Below are 14539 nucleotides of genomic sequence, written 5' to 3' on the forward strand. Positions count from 1 at the left end.
CATTGCAGAGCAGGTGTTGCGTATGGCAGAGCAGTTGTTGCACATTGCAGAGCAGGTGTTGCATATTGTACTTTTCAGACTTCTATGTTATATTGTGGCATTACTGAAGAAACACAAACCAATCACTCATTAACTCATGCTGCAATATGTGGTTTTAACACTCTTGTGTTCATGGCCAAAAATATTGAGTGCAGTGATCATTTAAGTTGACAATGTTTCATACTCCATTTTCTTGTGTATACCTTCAATAACTTTGACTGTCAACTCTCTGCCATTCAGATGTACAGTTTACTGTTACATTCTTCTCCTTATTTCAGGCAAACAAGAGACTCAGTTGAACAAGTTACTGGAATCATTTCAGAACAAATCGTCCACCAAGACTGCGGCCACCACTCAGATAAGCTCAGTGTCCAGCCAGCAGGAGTGTTTTCTGGGTGAGTCCCATGATGCACTTGTTGTTGTTCAGTCAGATGACAAAGTTTGGATGACCTTGTGGTTTGCTGTGCAGAGTTGCCATTCTTGGGCCACCCATCGTATTACTGTATTCGACGTAATAAGCACCCAGGGCGCTCTCAAAATTAGAAATAGGGGGGTATTATTAGAATGTAACTTCGGTAAAAAAAAAACAGATTTGAAAGATCGTAAATTTCGTGGTTTAACGCTGACAGTCTGAAATGATACGAAAGAAAAGTCTGTGCGTATTATACACGACAGATGTATTTTTCCAGAATTTAATTGCCCATAATACGGTATTTTAGCTTATTCAAAAGTTATTTACTTGTATTTTTCATTACCCATGCAAAAGTCAAATACAACCAATTCTTGTCGTAAGAGGTGACTAACGGTCAGGCTCGCTGACTTTGTTGATGCATGTCATCGTATCCCAAATGCAATGATCGATGCTCATGATGTCAATCACTGGATTAACTCGATTATTTACATACAGCCATCATATAACTGGTACATTGCTGAGTGCGGCGTTAAACAACAAACAAACATAATGTTTGTTGTTCCTTGGACATGGATCTTGACAGGACCATTTCTCACAACATCAACTGCAAAATAATGAAGTCTGTCCGACTATATTACCCGGAATGGCATCACTCTGGATTGTCTGGTCCAGTCTCGAATTGTTACTGACCGCCGTCATATAGCTGGAAAATTGCCAAGTGCGGGGTTAAACAACAGATAAACAAACAAACTAATGTCAAATATCCTCAATAAACACATAAGATTCCAACAATGACAGTAGTATTTAGTCTTGAAACGTTCACAAATGTTTCGTACATTTAAACAAGACCAATATATCCCAATTCATTCCCAGGTTCAGAGAGAATGCAGATGGACTTCCTGGTCGAGGCCATGTTGAATGACAGCTCAGATGTGGTGAATGTCATCTTGAAGGGCAATCTGTGTCTGGTGAAATACTTCACCCTGTGCAGGTTCTGTCAGCTGTACAATAGGGTAGGTACAGCGTGTAGTGGGAGGGCAATCTGTGTCTGGTGAAACACTTCACCCTGTGCAGGTTCTGTCAGCTGTACAACAGGGTAGGTACAGCGTGTAGTGGGAGGGCAATCTGTGTCTGGTGAAACACTTCACCCTGTGCAGGTTCTGTCAGCTGTACAATAGGGTAGGTGTCGTTTGTAGTGGGAGGGCAATCTGTGTCTGGTGAAACACTTCGCTCTGTGCAGATTCTGTCAGCTGTACAACAGGGTAGGTACAGTGTGTGTCAAACACTTCCCCCTGTGCAGGTTCTGTCAGCTGTACAACAGAGTAGGTACAGTGTGTAGTGGGAGGGCAATCTGTGTCAAACACTTCATCCTGTGCAGGTTCTGTCAGCTGTACAACAGGGTAGGTACAGCGTGTACATGGTGTAGTGGGAGGGCAATCTGTGTCTGGTGAAACACTTCACCCTGTGCAGGTTCTGTCAGCTGTACAACAGGGTAGGTACAGTGTGTAGTGGGAGGGCAATCTGTGTCTGGTGAAACACTTCACCCTGTGCAGGTTCTGTCAGCTGTATAACAGGGTAGGTACAGCGTGTAGTGAGAGGGCAATCTGTGTCTGGTGAAACACTTCACTCTGTGCAGGTTCTGTCAGCTGTACAACAGGGTAGGTACAGTGTGTAGTGGGAGGGCAATCTGTGTCTGGTGAAACACTTCACCCTGTGCAGGTTCTGTCAGCTGTACAACAGGGTAGGTACAGTGTGTAGTGGGAGGGCAATCTGTGTCTGGTGAAACACTTCACCCTGTGCAGGTTCTGTCAGCTGTACAACAGGGTAGGTACAGTGTGTAGTGGGAGGGCAATCTGTGTCTGGTGAATCACTTCACTCTGTGCAGGTTCTGTCAGCTGTACAACAGGGTAGGTACAGTGTGTAGTGGGAGGGCAATCTGTGTCAAACACTTCACCCTGTGCAGGTTCTGTCAGCTGTACAACAGGGTAGGTACAGCGTGTAGTGGGAGGGCAATCTGTGTCTGGTGAATCACTTCACTCTGTGCAGGTTCTGTCAGCTGTACAACAGGGTAGGTACAGTGTGTAGTGGGAGGGCAATCTGTGTCAAACACTTCACCCTGTGCAGGTTCTGTCAGCTTTACAACAGGGTAGGTACAGTGTGTAGTGTCAGCTGTGTCAGCTGTACAACAGGGTAGGTACAGCGTGTAGTGGGAGGGCAATCTGTGTCAAACACTTCACCCTGTGCAGGTTCTGTCAGCTTTACAACAGGGTAGGTACAGTGTGTAGTGTCAGCTGTGTCAGCTGTACAACAGGGTAGGTACAGCGTGTAGTGGGAGGGCAATCTGTGTCTGGTGAAACACTTCACTCTGTGCAGGTTCTGTCAGCTGTACAACAGGGTAGGTACAGCGTGTAGTGGGAGGGCAATCTGTGTCTGGTGAAACACTTCACCCTGTGCAGGTTCTGTCAGCTGTACAACAGGGTAGGTACAGTGTGTAGTGGGAGGGCAATCTGTGTCTGGTGAAACACTTCCCCCTGTGCAGGTTCTGTCAGCTGTACAACAGAGTAGGTACAGTGTGTAGTGGGAGGGCAATCTGTGTCAAACACTTCATCCTGTGCAGGTTCTGTCAGCTGTACAACAGGGTAGGTACAGCGTGTACATGGTGTAGTGGGAGGGCAATCTGTGTCTGGTGAAACACTTCACCCTGTGCAGGTTCTGTCAGCTGTACAACAGGGTAGGTACAGTGTGTAGTGGGAGGGCAATCTGTGTCTGGTGAAACACTTCACCCTGTGCAGGTTCTGTCAGCTGTATAACAGGGTAGGTACAGCGTGTAGTGAGAGGGCAATCTGTGTCTGGTGAAACACTTCACTCTGTGCAGGTTCTGTCAGCTGTACAACAGGGTAGGTACAGTGTGTAGTGGGAGGGCAATCTGTGTCTGGTGAAACACTTCACCCTGTGCAGGTTCTGTCAGCTGTACAACAGGGTAGGTACAGTGTGTAGTGGGAGGGCAATCTGTGTCTGGTGAAACACTTCACCCTGTGCAGGTTCTGTCAGCTGTACAACAGGGTAGGTACAGTGTGTAGTGGGAGGGCAATCTGTGTCTGGTGAAACACTTCACCCTGTGCAGGTTCTGTCAGCTGTATAACAGGGTAGGTACAGCGTGTAGTGAGAGGGCAATCTGTGTCTGGTGAAACACTTCACTCTGTGCAGGTTCTGTCAGCTGTACAACAGGGTAGGTACAGTGTGTAGTGGGAGGGCAATCTGTGTCTGGTGAAACACTTCACCCTGTGCAGGTTCTGTCAGCTGTACAACAGGGTAGGTACAGTGTGTAGTGGGAGGGCAATCTGTGTCTGGTGAAACACTTCACCCTGTGCAGGTTCTGTCAGCTGTACAACAGGGTAGGTACAGTGTGTAGTGGGAGGGCAATCTGTGTCTGGTGAATCACTTCACTCTGTGCAGGTTCTGTCAGCTGTACAACAGGGTAGGTGTCGTTTGTAGTGGGAGGGCAATCTGTGTCTGGTGAAACACTTCGCTCTGTGCAGATTCTGTCAGCTGTACAACAGGGTAGGTACAGTGTGTGTCAAACACTTCCCCCTGTGCAGGTTCTGTCAGCTGTACAACAGAGTAGGTACAGTGTGTAGTGGGAGGGCAATCTGTGTCAAACACTTCATCCTGTGCAGGTTCTGTCAGCTGTACAACAGGGTAGGTACAGCGTGTACATGGTGTAGTGGGAGGGCAATCTGTGTCTGGTGAAACACTTCACCCTGTGCAGGTTCTGTCAGCTGTACAACAGGGTAGGTACAGTGTGTAGTGGGAGGGCAATCTGTGTCTGGTGAAACACTTCACCCTGTGCAGGTTCTGTCAGCTGTATAACAGGGTAGGTACAGCGTGTAGTGAGAGGGCAATCTGTGTCTGGTGAAACACTTCACTCTGTGCAGGTTCTGTCAGCTGTACAACAGGGTAGGTACAGTGTGTAGTGGGAGGGCAATCTGTGTCTGGTGAAACACTTCACCCTGTGCAGGTTCTGTCAGCTGTACAACAGGGTAGGTACAGTGTGTAGTGGGAGGGCAATCTGTGTCTGGTGAAACACTTCACCCTGTGCAGGTTCTGTCAGCTGTACAACAGGGTAGGTACAGTGTGTAGTGGGAGGGCAATCTGTGTCTGGTGAATCACTTCACTCTGTGCAGGTTCTGTCAGCTGTACAACAGGGTAGGTACAGTGTGTAGTGGGAGGGCAATCTGTGTCAAACACTTCACCCTGTGCAGGTTCTGTCAGCTGTACAACAGGGTAGGTACAGCGTGTAGTGGGAGGGCAATCTGTGTCTGGTGAATCACTTCACTCTGTGCAGGTTCTGTCAGCTGTAAAACAGGGTAGGTACAGTGTGTAGTGGGAGGGCAATCTGTGTCAAACACTTCACCCTGTGCAGGTTCTGTCAGCTTTACAACAGGGTAGGTACAGTGTGTAGTGTCAGCTGTGTCAGCTGTACAACAGGGTAGGTACAGCGTGTAGTGGGAGGGCAATCTGTGTCAAACACTTCACCCTGTGCAGGTTCTGTCAGCTTTACAACAGGGTAGGTACAGTGTGTAGTGTCAGCTGTGTCAGCTGTACAACAGGGTAGGTACAGCGTGTAGTGGGAGGGCAATCTGTGTCTGGTGAAACACTTCACTCTGTGCAGGTTCTGTCAGCTGTACAACAGGGTAGGTACAGCGTGTAGTGGGAGGGCAATCTGTGTCTGGTGAAACACTTCACCCTGTGCAGGTTCTGTCAGCTGTACAACAGGGTAGGTACAGTGTGTAGTGGGAGGGCAATCTGTGTCTGGTGAAACACTTCCCCCTGTGCAGGTTCTGTCAGCTGTACAACAGAGTAGGTACAGTGTGTAGTGGGAGGGCAATCTGTGTCAAACACTTCATCCTGTGCAGGTTCTGTCAGCTGTACAACAGGGTAGGTACAGCGTGTACATGGTGTAGTGGGAGGGCAATCTGTGTCTGGTGAAACACTTCACCCTGTGCAGGTTCTGTCAGCTGTACAACAGGGTAGGTACAGTGTGTAGTGGGAGGGCAATCTGTGTCTGGTGAAACACTTCACCCTGTGCAGGTTCTGTCAGCTGTATAACAGGGTAGGTACAGCGTGTAGTGAGAGGGCAATCTGTGTCTGGTGAAACACTTCACTCTGTGCAGGTTCTGTCAGCTGTACAACAGGGTAGGTACAGTGTGTAGTGGGAGGGCAATCTGTGTCTGGTGAAACACTTCACCCTGTGCAGGTTCTGTCAGCTGTACAACAGGGTAGGTACAGTGTGTAGTGGGAGGGCAATCTGTGTCTGGTGAAACACTTCACCCTGTGCAGGTTCTGTCAGCTGTACAACAGGGTAGGTACAGTGTGTAGTGGGAGGGCAATCTGTGTCTGGTGAATCACTTCACTCTGTGCAGGTTCTGTCAGCTGTACAACAGGGTAGGTACAGTGTGTAGTGGGAGGGCAATCTGTGTCAAACACTTCACCCTGTGCAGGTTCTGTCAGCTGTACAACAGGGTAGGTACAGCGTGTAGTGGGAGGGCAATCTGTGTCTGGTGAATCACTTCACTCTGTGCAGGTTCTGTCAGCTGTACAACAGGGTAGGTACAGTGTGTAGTGGGAGGGCAATCTGTGTCAAACACTTCACCCTGTGCAGGTTCTGTCAGCTTTACAACAGGGTAGGTACAGTGTGTAGTGTCAGCTGTGTCAGCTGTACAACAGGGTAGGTACAGCGTGTAGTGGGAGGGCAATCTGTGTCAAACACTTCACCCTGTGCAGGTTCTGTCAGCTTTACAACAGGGTAGGTACAGTGTGTAGTGTCAGCTGTGTCAGCTGTACAACAGGGTAGGTACAGCGTGTAGTGGGAGGGCAATCTGTGTCTGGTGAAACACTTCACTCTGTGCAGGTTCTGTCAGCTGTACAACAGGGTAGGTACAGCGTGTAGTGGGAGGGCAATCTGTGTCTGGTGAAACACTTCACCCTGTGCAGGTTCTGTCAGCTGTACAACAGGGTAGGTACAGTGTGTAGTGGGAGGGCAATCTGTGTCTGGTGAAACACTTCCCCCTGTGCAGGTTCTGTCAGCTGTACAACAGGGTAGGTACAGTGTGTAGTGGGAGGGAAATCTGTGTCTGGTGAAATACTTCCCCCTGTGCAGGTTCTGTCAGCTGTACAACAGGGTAGGTACAGCGTGTAGTGGGAGGGCAATCTGTGTCTGGTGAAACACTTCCCCCTGTGCAGGTTCTGTCAGCTGTACAACAGGGTAGGTACAGCGTGTAGTGGGAGGGCAATCTGTGTCTGGTGAAACACTTCCCCCTGTGCAGGTTCTGTCAGCTGAACAACAGGGTAGGTACAGTGTGTAGTGGGAGGGCAATCTGTGTCTGGTGAAACACTTCCCCCTGTGCAGGTTCTGTCAGCTGTACAACAGGGTAGGTACAGTGTGTAGTGGGAGGGAAATCTGTGTCTGGTGAAATACTTCACCCTGTGCAGGTTCTGTCAGCTGTACAACAGGGTAGGTACAGTGTGTAGTGGGAGGGCAATCTGTGTCTGGTGAATCACTTCACTCTGTGCAGGTTCTGTCAGCTGTACAACAGGGTAGGTACAGTGTGTAGTGGGAGGGCAATCTGTGTCTGGTGAATCACTTCACTCTGTGCAGGTTCTGTCAGCTGTATAACAGGGTAGGTACAGTGTGTAGTGGGAGGGCAATCTGTGTCTGGTGAAACACTTCACTCTGTGCAGGTTCTGTCAGCTGTACAACAGGGTAGTTACAGTGTGTAGTGGGGGGGGCAATCTGTGTCTGGTCAAACACTTCCCCCTGTGCAGGTTCTGTCAGCTGTATAACAGGGTAGGTACAGTGTGTAGTTGGAGGGCAATCTGTGTCTGGTGAAACACTTCACCCTGTGCGGGTTCTGTCAGCTGTACAATAGGGTAGGTGTTGTGTGTAGACAATCTATGTCAAACACTTTACCTTGTTTTCATTTCAGGAAGAGTGTTTAGGATCCTGTCTTCCACTCCTCCTGTCTGCCAATGCAAGAAATGTTAAGGTCAGTTGACAATCATATAACCGCCATCTGTGCAAGCTGGATTGGGGCAAGAAACAGTGAAGAAACATGTAAAGATACAACACATGTAACAGACACGACTTCACCTCATTATTTCAAAAGTAATATTCTCATCTGGCATTTCTTGATAAAAACGTAATACAGGATTTGATGATTTAATTAAGATAAAAATTGGTAAAAATAAGTCCCAGCACTGTGACTTAGAGCTTGTTGCATTGTGAAGGGCTATGTGACTGTTTCAGACTCTGGGTGTGAAGACGGCAATGTTCGGCCCGTCTGACGTGCGGCTGGTGCTGCGTGACCTTCTGGGTGGGTCCTACCCTCTGACATGTAAAGGCAAGAACTGTCCTTGTGAGCTGCAGGAGGCGGATGTCCCCAGCATGAAGTACTACGGTAGATCGCTCGTCTCACATGCTGTCATGCCATTTCACAGTCACTGTCACATACTGCTACCCTCTCCCCACACTCTCTCACTCTCTGTCACATACTTTCAAACTCTTCTCACATGCTTTCACACACTCCGTCACACACTCTCTTACTCTGTCACACGCTTTCACACTCTTGTCACATGCTTTCACACACACTTTCACACTCTTGTCACATGCTTTCACACTCTTGTCACATGCTTTCACACTCTTGTCACATGGTTTCACACTCTTATCACATGCTTTCACACACACTTTCACACTCTTGTCACATGCTTTCACACTCTTGTCACATGGTTTCACACTCTTGTCACATGCTTTCACACTCTTGTCACATGGTTTCACACTCTTATCCCATGCTTTCAGACTCTTGTCACATGCTTTCACACTCTTGTCACATGCTTTCACACACTGTTGTCACACACTTACACACTCTGTCACATGCTTTCACACACTCCGTCACACACTCTCTTACTCTGTCACAAGCTTTCACACTCTTGTCACATGCTTTCACACACACTTTCACACTCTTGTCACATGCTTTCATGCTCTTGTCACATGCTTTCACACACTGTTGTCACACACTTACACACTCTTGTCACATGCTTTCACACACTCCGTCACACACTCTCTTACTCTGTCACACGCTTTCACACTCTTGTCACATGCTTTCACACACACTTTCACACTCTTGTCACATGCTTTCACACTCTTGTCACATGCTTTCACACACTGTTGTCACACACTTACACACTCTTGTCACATGCTTTCACACACTCCGTCACACACTCTCTTACTCTGTCACACGCTTTCACACTCTTGTCACATGCTTTCACACACACTTTCACACTCTTGTCACATGCTTTCATGCTCTTGTCACATGCTTTCACACTCTTGTCACATGCTATCACACTATTGTCACATGCTTTCACACTCTTGTCACATGCTTTCACCCTGGTCACATGCTTTCACACTCTTGTCACATGGTTTCACGCTCTTGTCACATGCTTTCACACTCCTGTCACATGCTTTCACACTCTTGTCACATGGAGTCACACTCTTGTCACATGCTTTCACACTCTTGTCACATAGTTTCACACTCTTGTCACGTGCTTCCACACACTCCGTCATACACTCTCTTACACTGTCACACCCTTACACACTCTCTTGTCACATGGTTTCACACACTCTGTCACATTGTTTCACGATCTTGTCACATGCTTTCACACTCTTGTCACATGGTTTCACACTCTTGCCACATGGTTTCAACCTCTTGCCACATGCTTTCACATTCTTGTCACATGCTTTCACACTCTTGTCACATGCTTTCACACTCTTGTCACATGGTTTCACACTCTTATCACATGCTTTCAGACTCTTGTCACATGCTTTCACACTCTTGTCACATGCTTTCACACACTGTTGTCACACACTTACACACTCTTGTCACATGCTTTCACACACTCTGTCACATGGTTTCACACTCTTATCACATGCTTTCACACACTCTGTCACACGCTTTAACACTCTTGTCACATGGTTTCACATTCTTGTCACATGCTTTCACACTCTTGTCACATGGTTTCACACACTGTCAATCACTCTCTTACTCTCTTGTCACATGGTTTCACACTTTTGTCACATGGTTTCAAACTCTTGTCACATGCTTTCACACACTGTCACACACTCTCTTACTCTCTTGTCACATGGTTTGACACTCTTGTCACATGCTTTCACACTCTTGTCACATGCTTTCACATTCTTGTCACATGCTTTCACTCTCTTGTCACATGGTTTCACACTCTTGTCACATGCTTTCACACACTCTGTACAAATTGTACCCTGCGAATTTAGTACCCGATTCAGTTTAGAGCAGTTAAATCTACAGTTAATCTGGACGTACATTGAAGATAGTGTATGTATCTCCTAGATGATATATTTCCCCTTCAGAACCCAAAATGTATCGGACCTGCCTTCCACCGATCCAGGAGTTGTTCCTGTGGGCCCTGCTGACGAACCATCAGAACCTGGCCAAGGTCTTCTGGAAACACAGTCAGGTGGGGGCAGTTTACCTTGAAAACCTTGTCTTAATCATAACTCAATATGTTATCATGTCAGGAGTCATTGAATTGGGTTCAACACTGCTTTGAACAGTATTTCAGTTATATCAGCATATATTGATTTGGGCGCTGTGACGTGGCATGCCTCCCAGGGTAGTCTCGTCTGACTAGATCAAGAGCTACAATCTGACACCAGTGTAGATCAAGATCTAGTCAGTCAGAGCTACAATGGTGTCAGATTGTAGCTCTTGATCTTGTCAGGCAGAGCTAACATTGTGTTACTGTGGCAGCACAAGCTGTTCTCTGTCTTATATAACATTGTGTTTCTGTTGCAGGACAAGCTGTTCTCTGTCCTATTATAACATTGTGTTACTGTGACAGGACAAGCTGTTCTCTGTCCTATATAACATTGTGTTTCTGTGGCAGGACAAGCTGTTCTCTGTCCTATATAACATTGTGTTACTGTGGCAGGACAAGCTGTTCTCTGTCCTATATAACATTATGTTTCTGTGGCAAGACAAGCTGTTCTCCGTCCTATATAACATTGTGTTACTGTGGCAGGACAAGCTGTTCTCTGTCCTATATAACATTATGTTTCTGTAACAGGACAAGCTGTTCTCTGCCCTATATAACATTATGTTTCTGTAACAGGACAAGCTGTTCTCTGTCCTATATAACATTATGTTTCTGTGACAGGACAAGCTGTTCTCTGCCCTATATAACATTATGTTTCTGTAACAGGACAAGCTGGCCTCTGTCCTATATAACATTGTGTTACTGTGGCAGGACAAGCTGTTCTCCGTCCTATATAACATTATGTTTCTGTGGCAGGACAAGCTGTTCTCTGTCCTATATAACATTATGTTTCTGTGGCAGGACAAGCCGTTCTCTGTCCTATATAACATTATATTTCTGTGGCAAGACAAGCTGGCCTCTGTCCTATATAACATTGTGTTTCTGTGGCAGGACAAGCTGTTCTCTGTCCTATATAACATTGTGTTTCTGTGGCAAGACAAGCTATTATCTATCCTATATAACATTGTGTTACTATGGCAGGACAAGCTGTTCTCTGTCCTATATAACATTGTCTTTCTGTGGCAAGACAATCTGGCCTCTGTCCTATATAACATTGTGTTACTGTGGCAGGACAAGATGTTCTCTGTCCTATGTAACATTGTGTTACTGTGGCAGGACAATCTGTTCTCTGTCCTACATAATATTGTGTTTCTGTGGAAGGACAAGCTGGCCTCTGTCCTATATAACATTGTGTTTCTGTGGAAGGACACGCTGTTCTCTGTCCTATATAACATTGTGTTACTGTTGCAGGACAAGCTGGTCTCTATCCTTTATAACATTATGTTTCTGTGGCAGGACAATCTGTTCTCTGTCCTACATAACATTGTGTTTCTGTCGCAGGACAAGCTGGCCTCTGTCCTATATAACATTGTGTTTCTGTGGAAGGACACGCTGTTCTCTGTCCTATATAACATTGTGTTACTGTTGCAGGACAAGCTGGTCTCTATCCTTTATAACATTATGTTTCTGTGGCAGGACAATCTGTTCTCTGTCCTACATAACATTGTGTTTCTGTGGCAGGACAATCTGTTCTCCGTCCTATATAACATTATGTTTCTGTAACAGGACAAGCTGGCATCTGTCCTATATAACATTATGTTTCTGTGGCAGGACAAGCTGGCCTCTGCCCTATATAACATTGTGTTACTGTGGCAGGACAAGCTGTTCTCTGTTCTACATAACATTGTATTTCTGTGGAAGGACAAGCTGTTCTCTGTCCTATATAACATTATGTTTCTGTAACAGGACAAGCTGTTCTCTGTCCTATATAACATTATGTTTCTGTGGCAGGACAAGCTGTTCTCTGTCCTATATAACATTGTGTTACTGTGGCAGGACAAGCTGTTCTCTGTCCTATATAACATTATGTTTCTGTGGCAGGACAAGCTGGCCTCTGTCCTATATAACATTGTGTTTCTGTGGAAGGACAGGCTGGTCTCTATCCTTTATAAAATTATGTTTCTGTGGCAGGACAAGCTGTTCTCTGTCCTATATAACATTGTGTTACTGTGGCAGGACAGGCTGGTCTCTATCCTTTATAACATTGTGTTACTGTGGCAGGACAAGCTGTTCTCTGTCCTACATAACATTGTGTTCTGTGGCAGGACAAGCTGGCCTCTGTCCTATATAACATTGTGTTTCTGTGGAAGGACACGCTGTTCTCTGTCCTATATAACATTGTGTTACTGTTGCAGGACAAGCTGGTCTCTATCCCTCATAACATTAAGTTTCTGTGGCAGGACAATCTGTTCTCTGTCCTATATAACATTGTGTTTCTGTGGCAGGACAAGCTGGCCTCTGTCCTATATAACATTGTGTTTCTGTGGAAGGACAAGCTGTTCTCTGTCCTATATAACATTGTGTTACTGTGGCAGGACAGGCTGGTCTCTATCCTTTATAACATTGTGTTACTGTGGCAGGACAAGCTGTTCTCTGTCCTACATAACATTGTGTTTCTGTGGCAGGACAAGCTGTTCTCTGTCCTATATAGCATTATGTTTCTGTAACAGGACAAGCTGGCCCCTGTCCTATATAACATTATGTTTCTGTGGCAGGACAAGCTGGCCTCTGTCCTATATAACATGGTGTTTCTGTGGCAGGACAAGCTGGCCTCTGTCCTATATAACATTGTGTTTCTGTGGAAGGACAAGATGTTCTCTGTCCTACATAACATTGTGTTTCTGTGGCAGGACAAGCTGGCCTCTGTCCTATATAACATTGTGTTTCTGTGGCAGGACAAGCCGTTCTCTGTCCTATATAACATTATATTTCTGTGGCAAGACAAGCTGGCCTCTGTCCTATATAACATTGTGTTTCTGTGGCAGGACAAGCTGTTCTCTGTCCTATATAACATTGTGTTTCTGTGGCAAGACAAGCTATTATCTATCCTATATAACATTATGTTACTATGGCAGGACAAGCTGTTCTCTGTCCTATATAACATTGTCTTTCTGTGGCAAGACAAGCTGGCCTCTGTCCTATATAACATTGTGTTACTGTGGCAGGACAAGATGTTCTCTGTCCTATGTAACATTGTGTTACTGTGGCAGGACAAGCTGTTCTCTGTCCTGCATAATATTGTGTTTCTGTGGAAGGACAAGCTGGCCTCTGTCCTATATAACATTGTGTTTCTGTGGAAGGACACGCTGTTCTCTGTCCTATATAACATTGTGTTACTGTTGCAGGACAAGCTGGTCTCTATCCTTTATAACATTATGTTTCTGTGGCAGGACAATCTGTTCTCTGTCCTACATAACATTGTGTTTCTGTGGCAGGACAAGCTGGCCTCTGTCCTATATAACATTGTGTTTCTGTGGAAGGACACGCTGTTCTCTGTCCTATATAACATTGTGTTACTGTTGCAGGACAAGCTGGTCTCTATCCTTTATAACATTATGTTTCTGTGGCAGGACAAGCTGGCCTCTGTCCTACATAACATTGTGTTTCTGTGGCAGGACAAGCTGGCCTCTGCCCTATATAACATTGTGTTTCTGTGGCAGGACAATCTGTTCTCCGTCCTATATAACATTATGTTTCTGTAACAGGACAAGCTAGCATCTGTCCTATATAACATTATGTTTCTGTGGCAGGACAAGCTGGCCTCTGCCCTATATAACATTGTGTTACTGTGGCAGGACAAGCTGTTCTCTGTTCTACATAACATTGTGTTTCTGTGGAAGGACAAGCTGTTCTCTGTCCTATATAACATTATGTTTCTGTAACAGGACAAGATGTTCTCTGTCCTACATAACATTGTGTTTCTGTGGCAGGACAAGCTGGCCTCTGTCCTATATAACATTGTGTTTCTGTGGCAGGACAAGCTGTTCTCTGTCCTATATAACATTGTGTTACTGTGGCAGGACAAGCTGTTCTCTGTCCTATATAACATTATGTTTCTGTGGCAGGACAAGCTGGCCTCTGTCCTATATAACATTGTGTTTCTGTGGAAGGACAAGATGTTCTCTGTCCTACATAACATTGTGTTTCTGTGGCAGGACAGGCTGGTCTCTATCCTTTATAAAATTATGTTTCTGTGGCAGGACAAGCTGTTCTCTGTCCTATATAACATTGTGTTACTGTGGCAGGACAGGCTGGTCTCTATCCTTTATAACATTGTGTTACTGTGGCAGGACAAGCTGTTCTCTGTCCTACATAACATTGTGTTCTGTGGCAGGACAAGCTGGCCTCTGTCCTATATAACATTGTGTTTCTGTGGAAGGACACGCTGTTCTCTGTCCTATATAACATTGTGTTACTGTTGCAGGACAAGCTGGTCTCTATCCCTCATAACATTAAGTTTCTGTGGCAGGACAATCTGTTCTCTGTCCTATATAACATTGTGTTTCTGTGGCAGGACAAGCTGGCCTCTGTCCTATATAACATTGTGTTTCTGTGGAAGGACAAGCTGTTCTCTGTCCTATATAACATTGTGTTACTGTGGCAGGACAGGCTGGTCTCTATCCT

General features: G+C 45.9%; 1 protein-coding gene across 1 annotated transcript in view; it reads left to right on the top strand.

Moving 5' to 3' along the window:
* The window catches only part of LOC125384312 (transient receptor potential cation channel subfamily M member 4-like), a 70675-nt gene that overhangs the window by 17849 nt on the left and 38287 nt on the right, over window positions 1–14539 (top strand). Inside the window, exons 11-15 of the mRNA XM_048403244.1 lie at window positions 318–434; window positions 1325–1464; window positions 7438–7497; window positions 7758–7908; window positions 9891–9997. Of these exons, the coding sequence (XP_048259201.1) occupies window positions 318–434; window positions 1325–1464; window positions 7438–7497; window positions 7758–7908; window positions 9891–9997 (575 nt within the window). The remainder of the gene's footprint in view (window positions 1–317; window positions 435–1324; window positions 1465–7437; window positions 7498–7757; window positions 7909–9890; window positions 9998–14539) is intronic.

Source organism: Haliotis rufescens, unplaced genomic scaffold, assembly GCF_023055435.1.
Source record: "Haliotis rufescens isolate VD_foot unplaced genomic scaffold, xgHalRufe1.0.p SCAF_3, whole genome shotgun sequence".
Taxonomy (NCBI): Eukaryota; Metazoa; Mollusca; class Gastropoda; order Lepetellida; family Haliotidae; genus Haliotis; species Haliotis rufescens.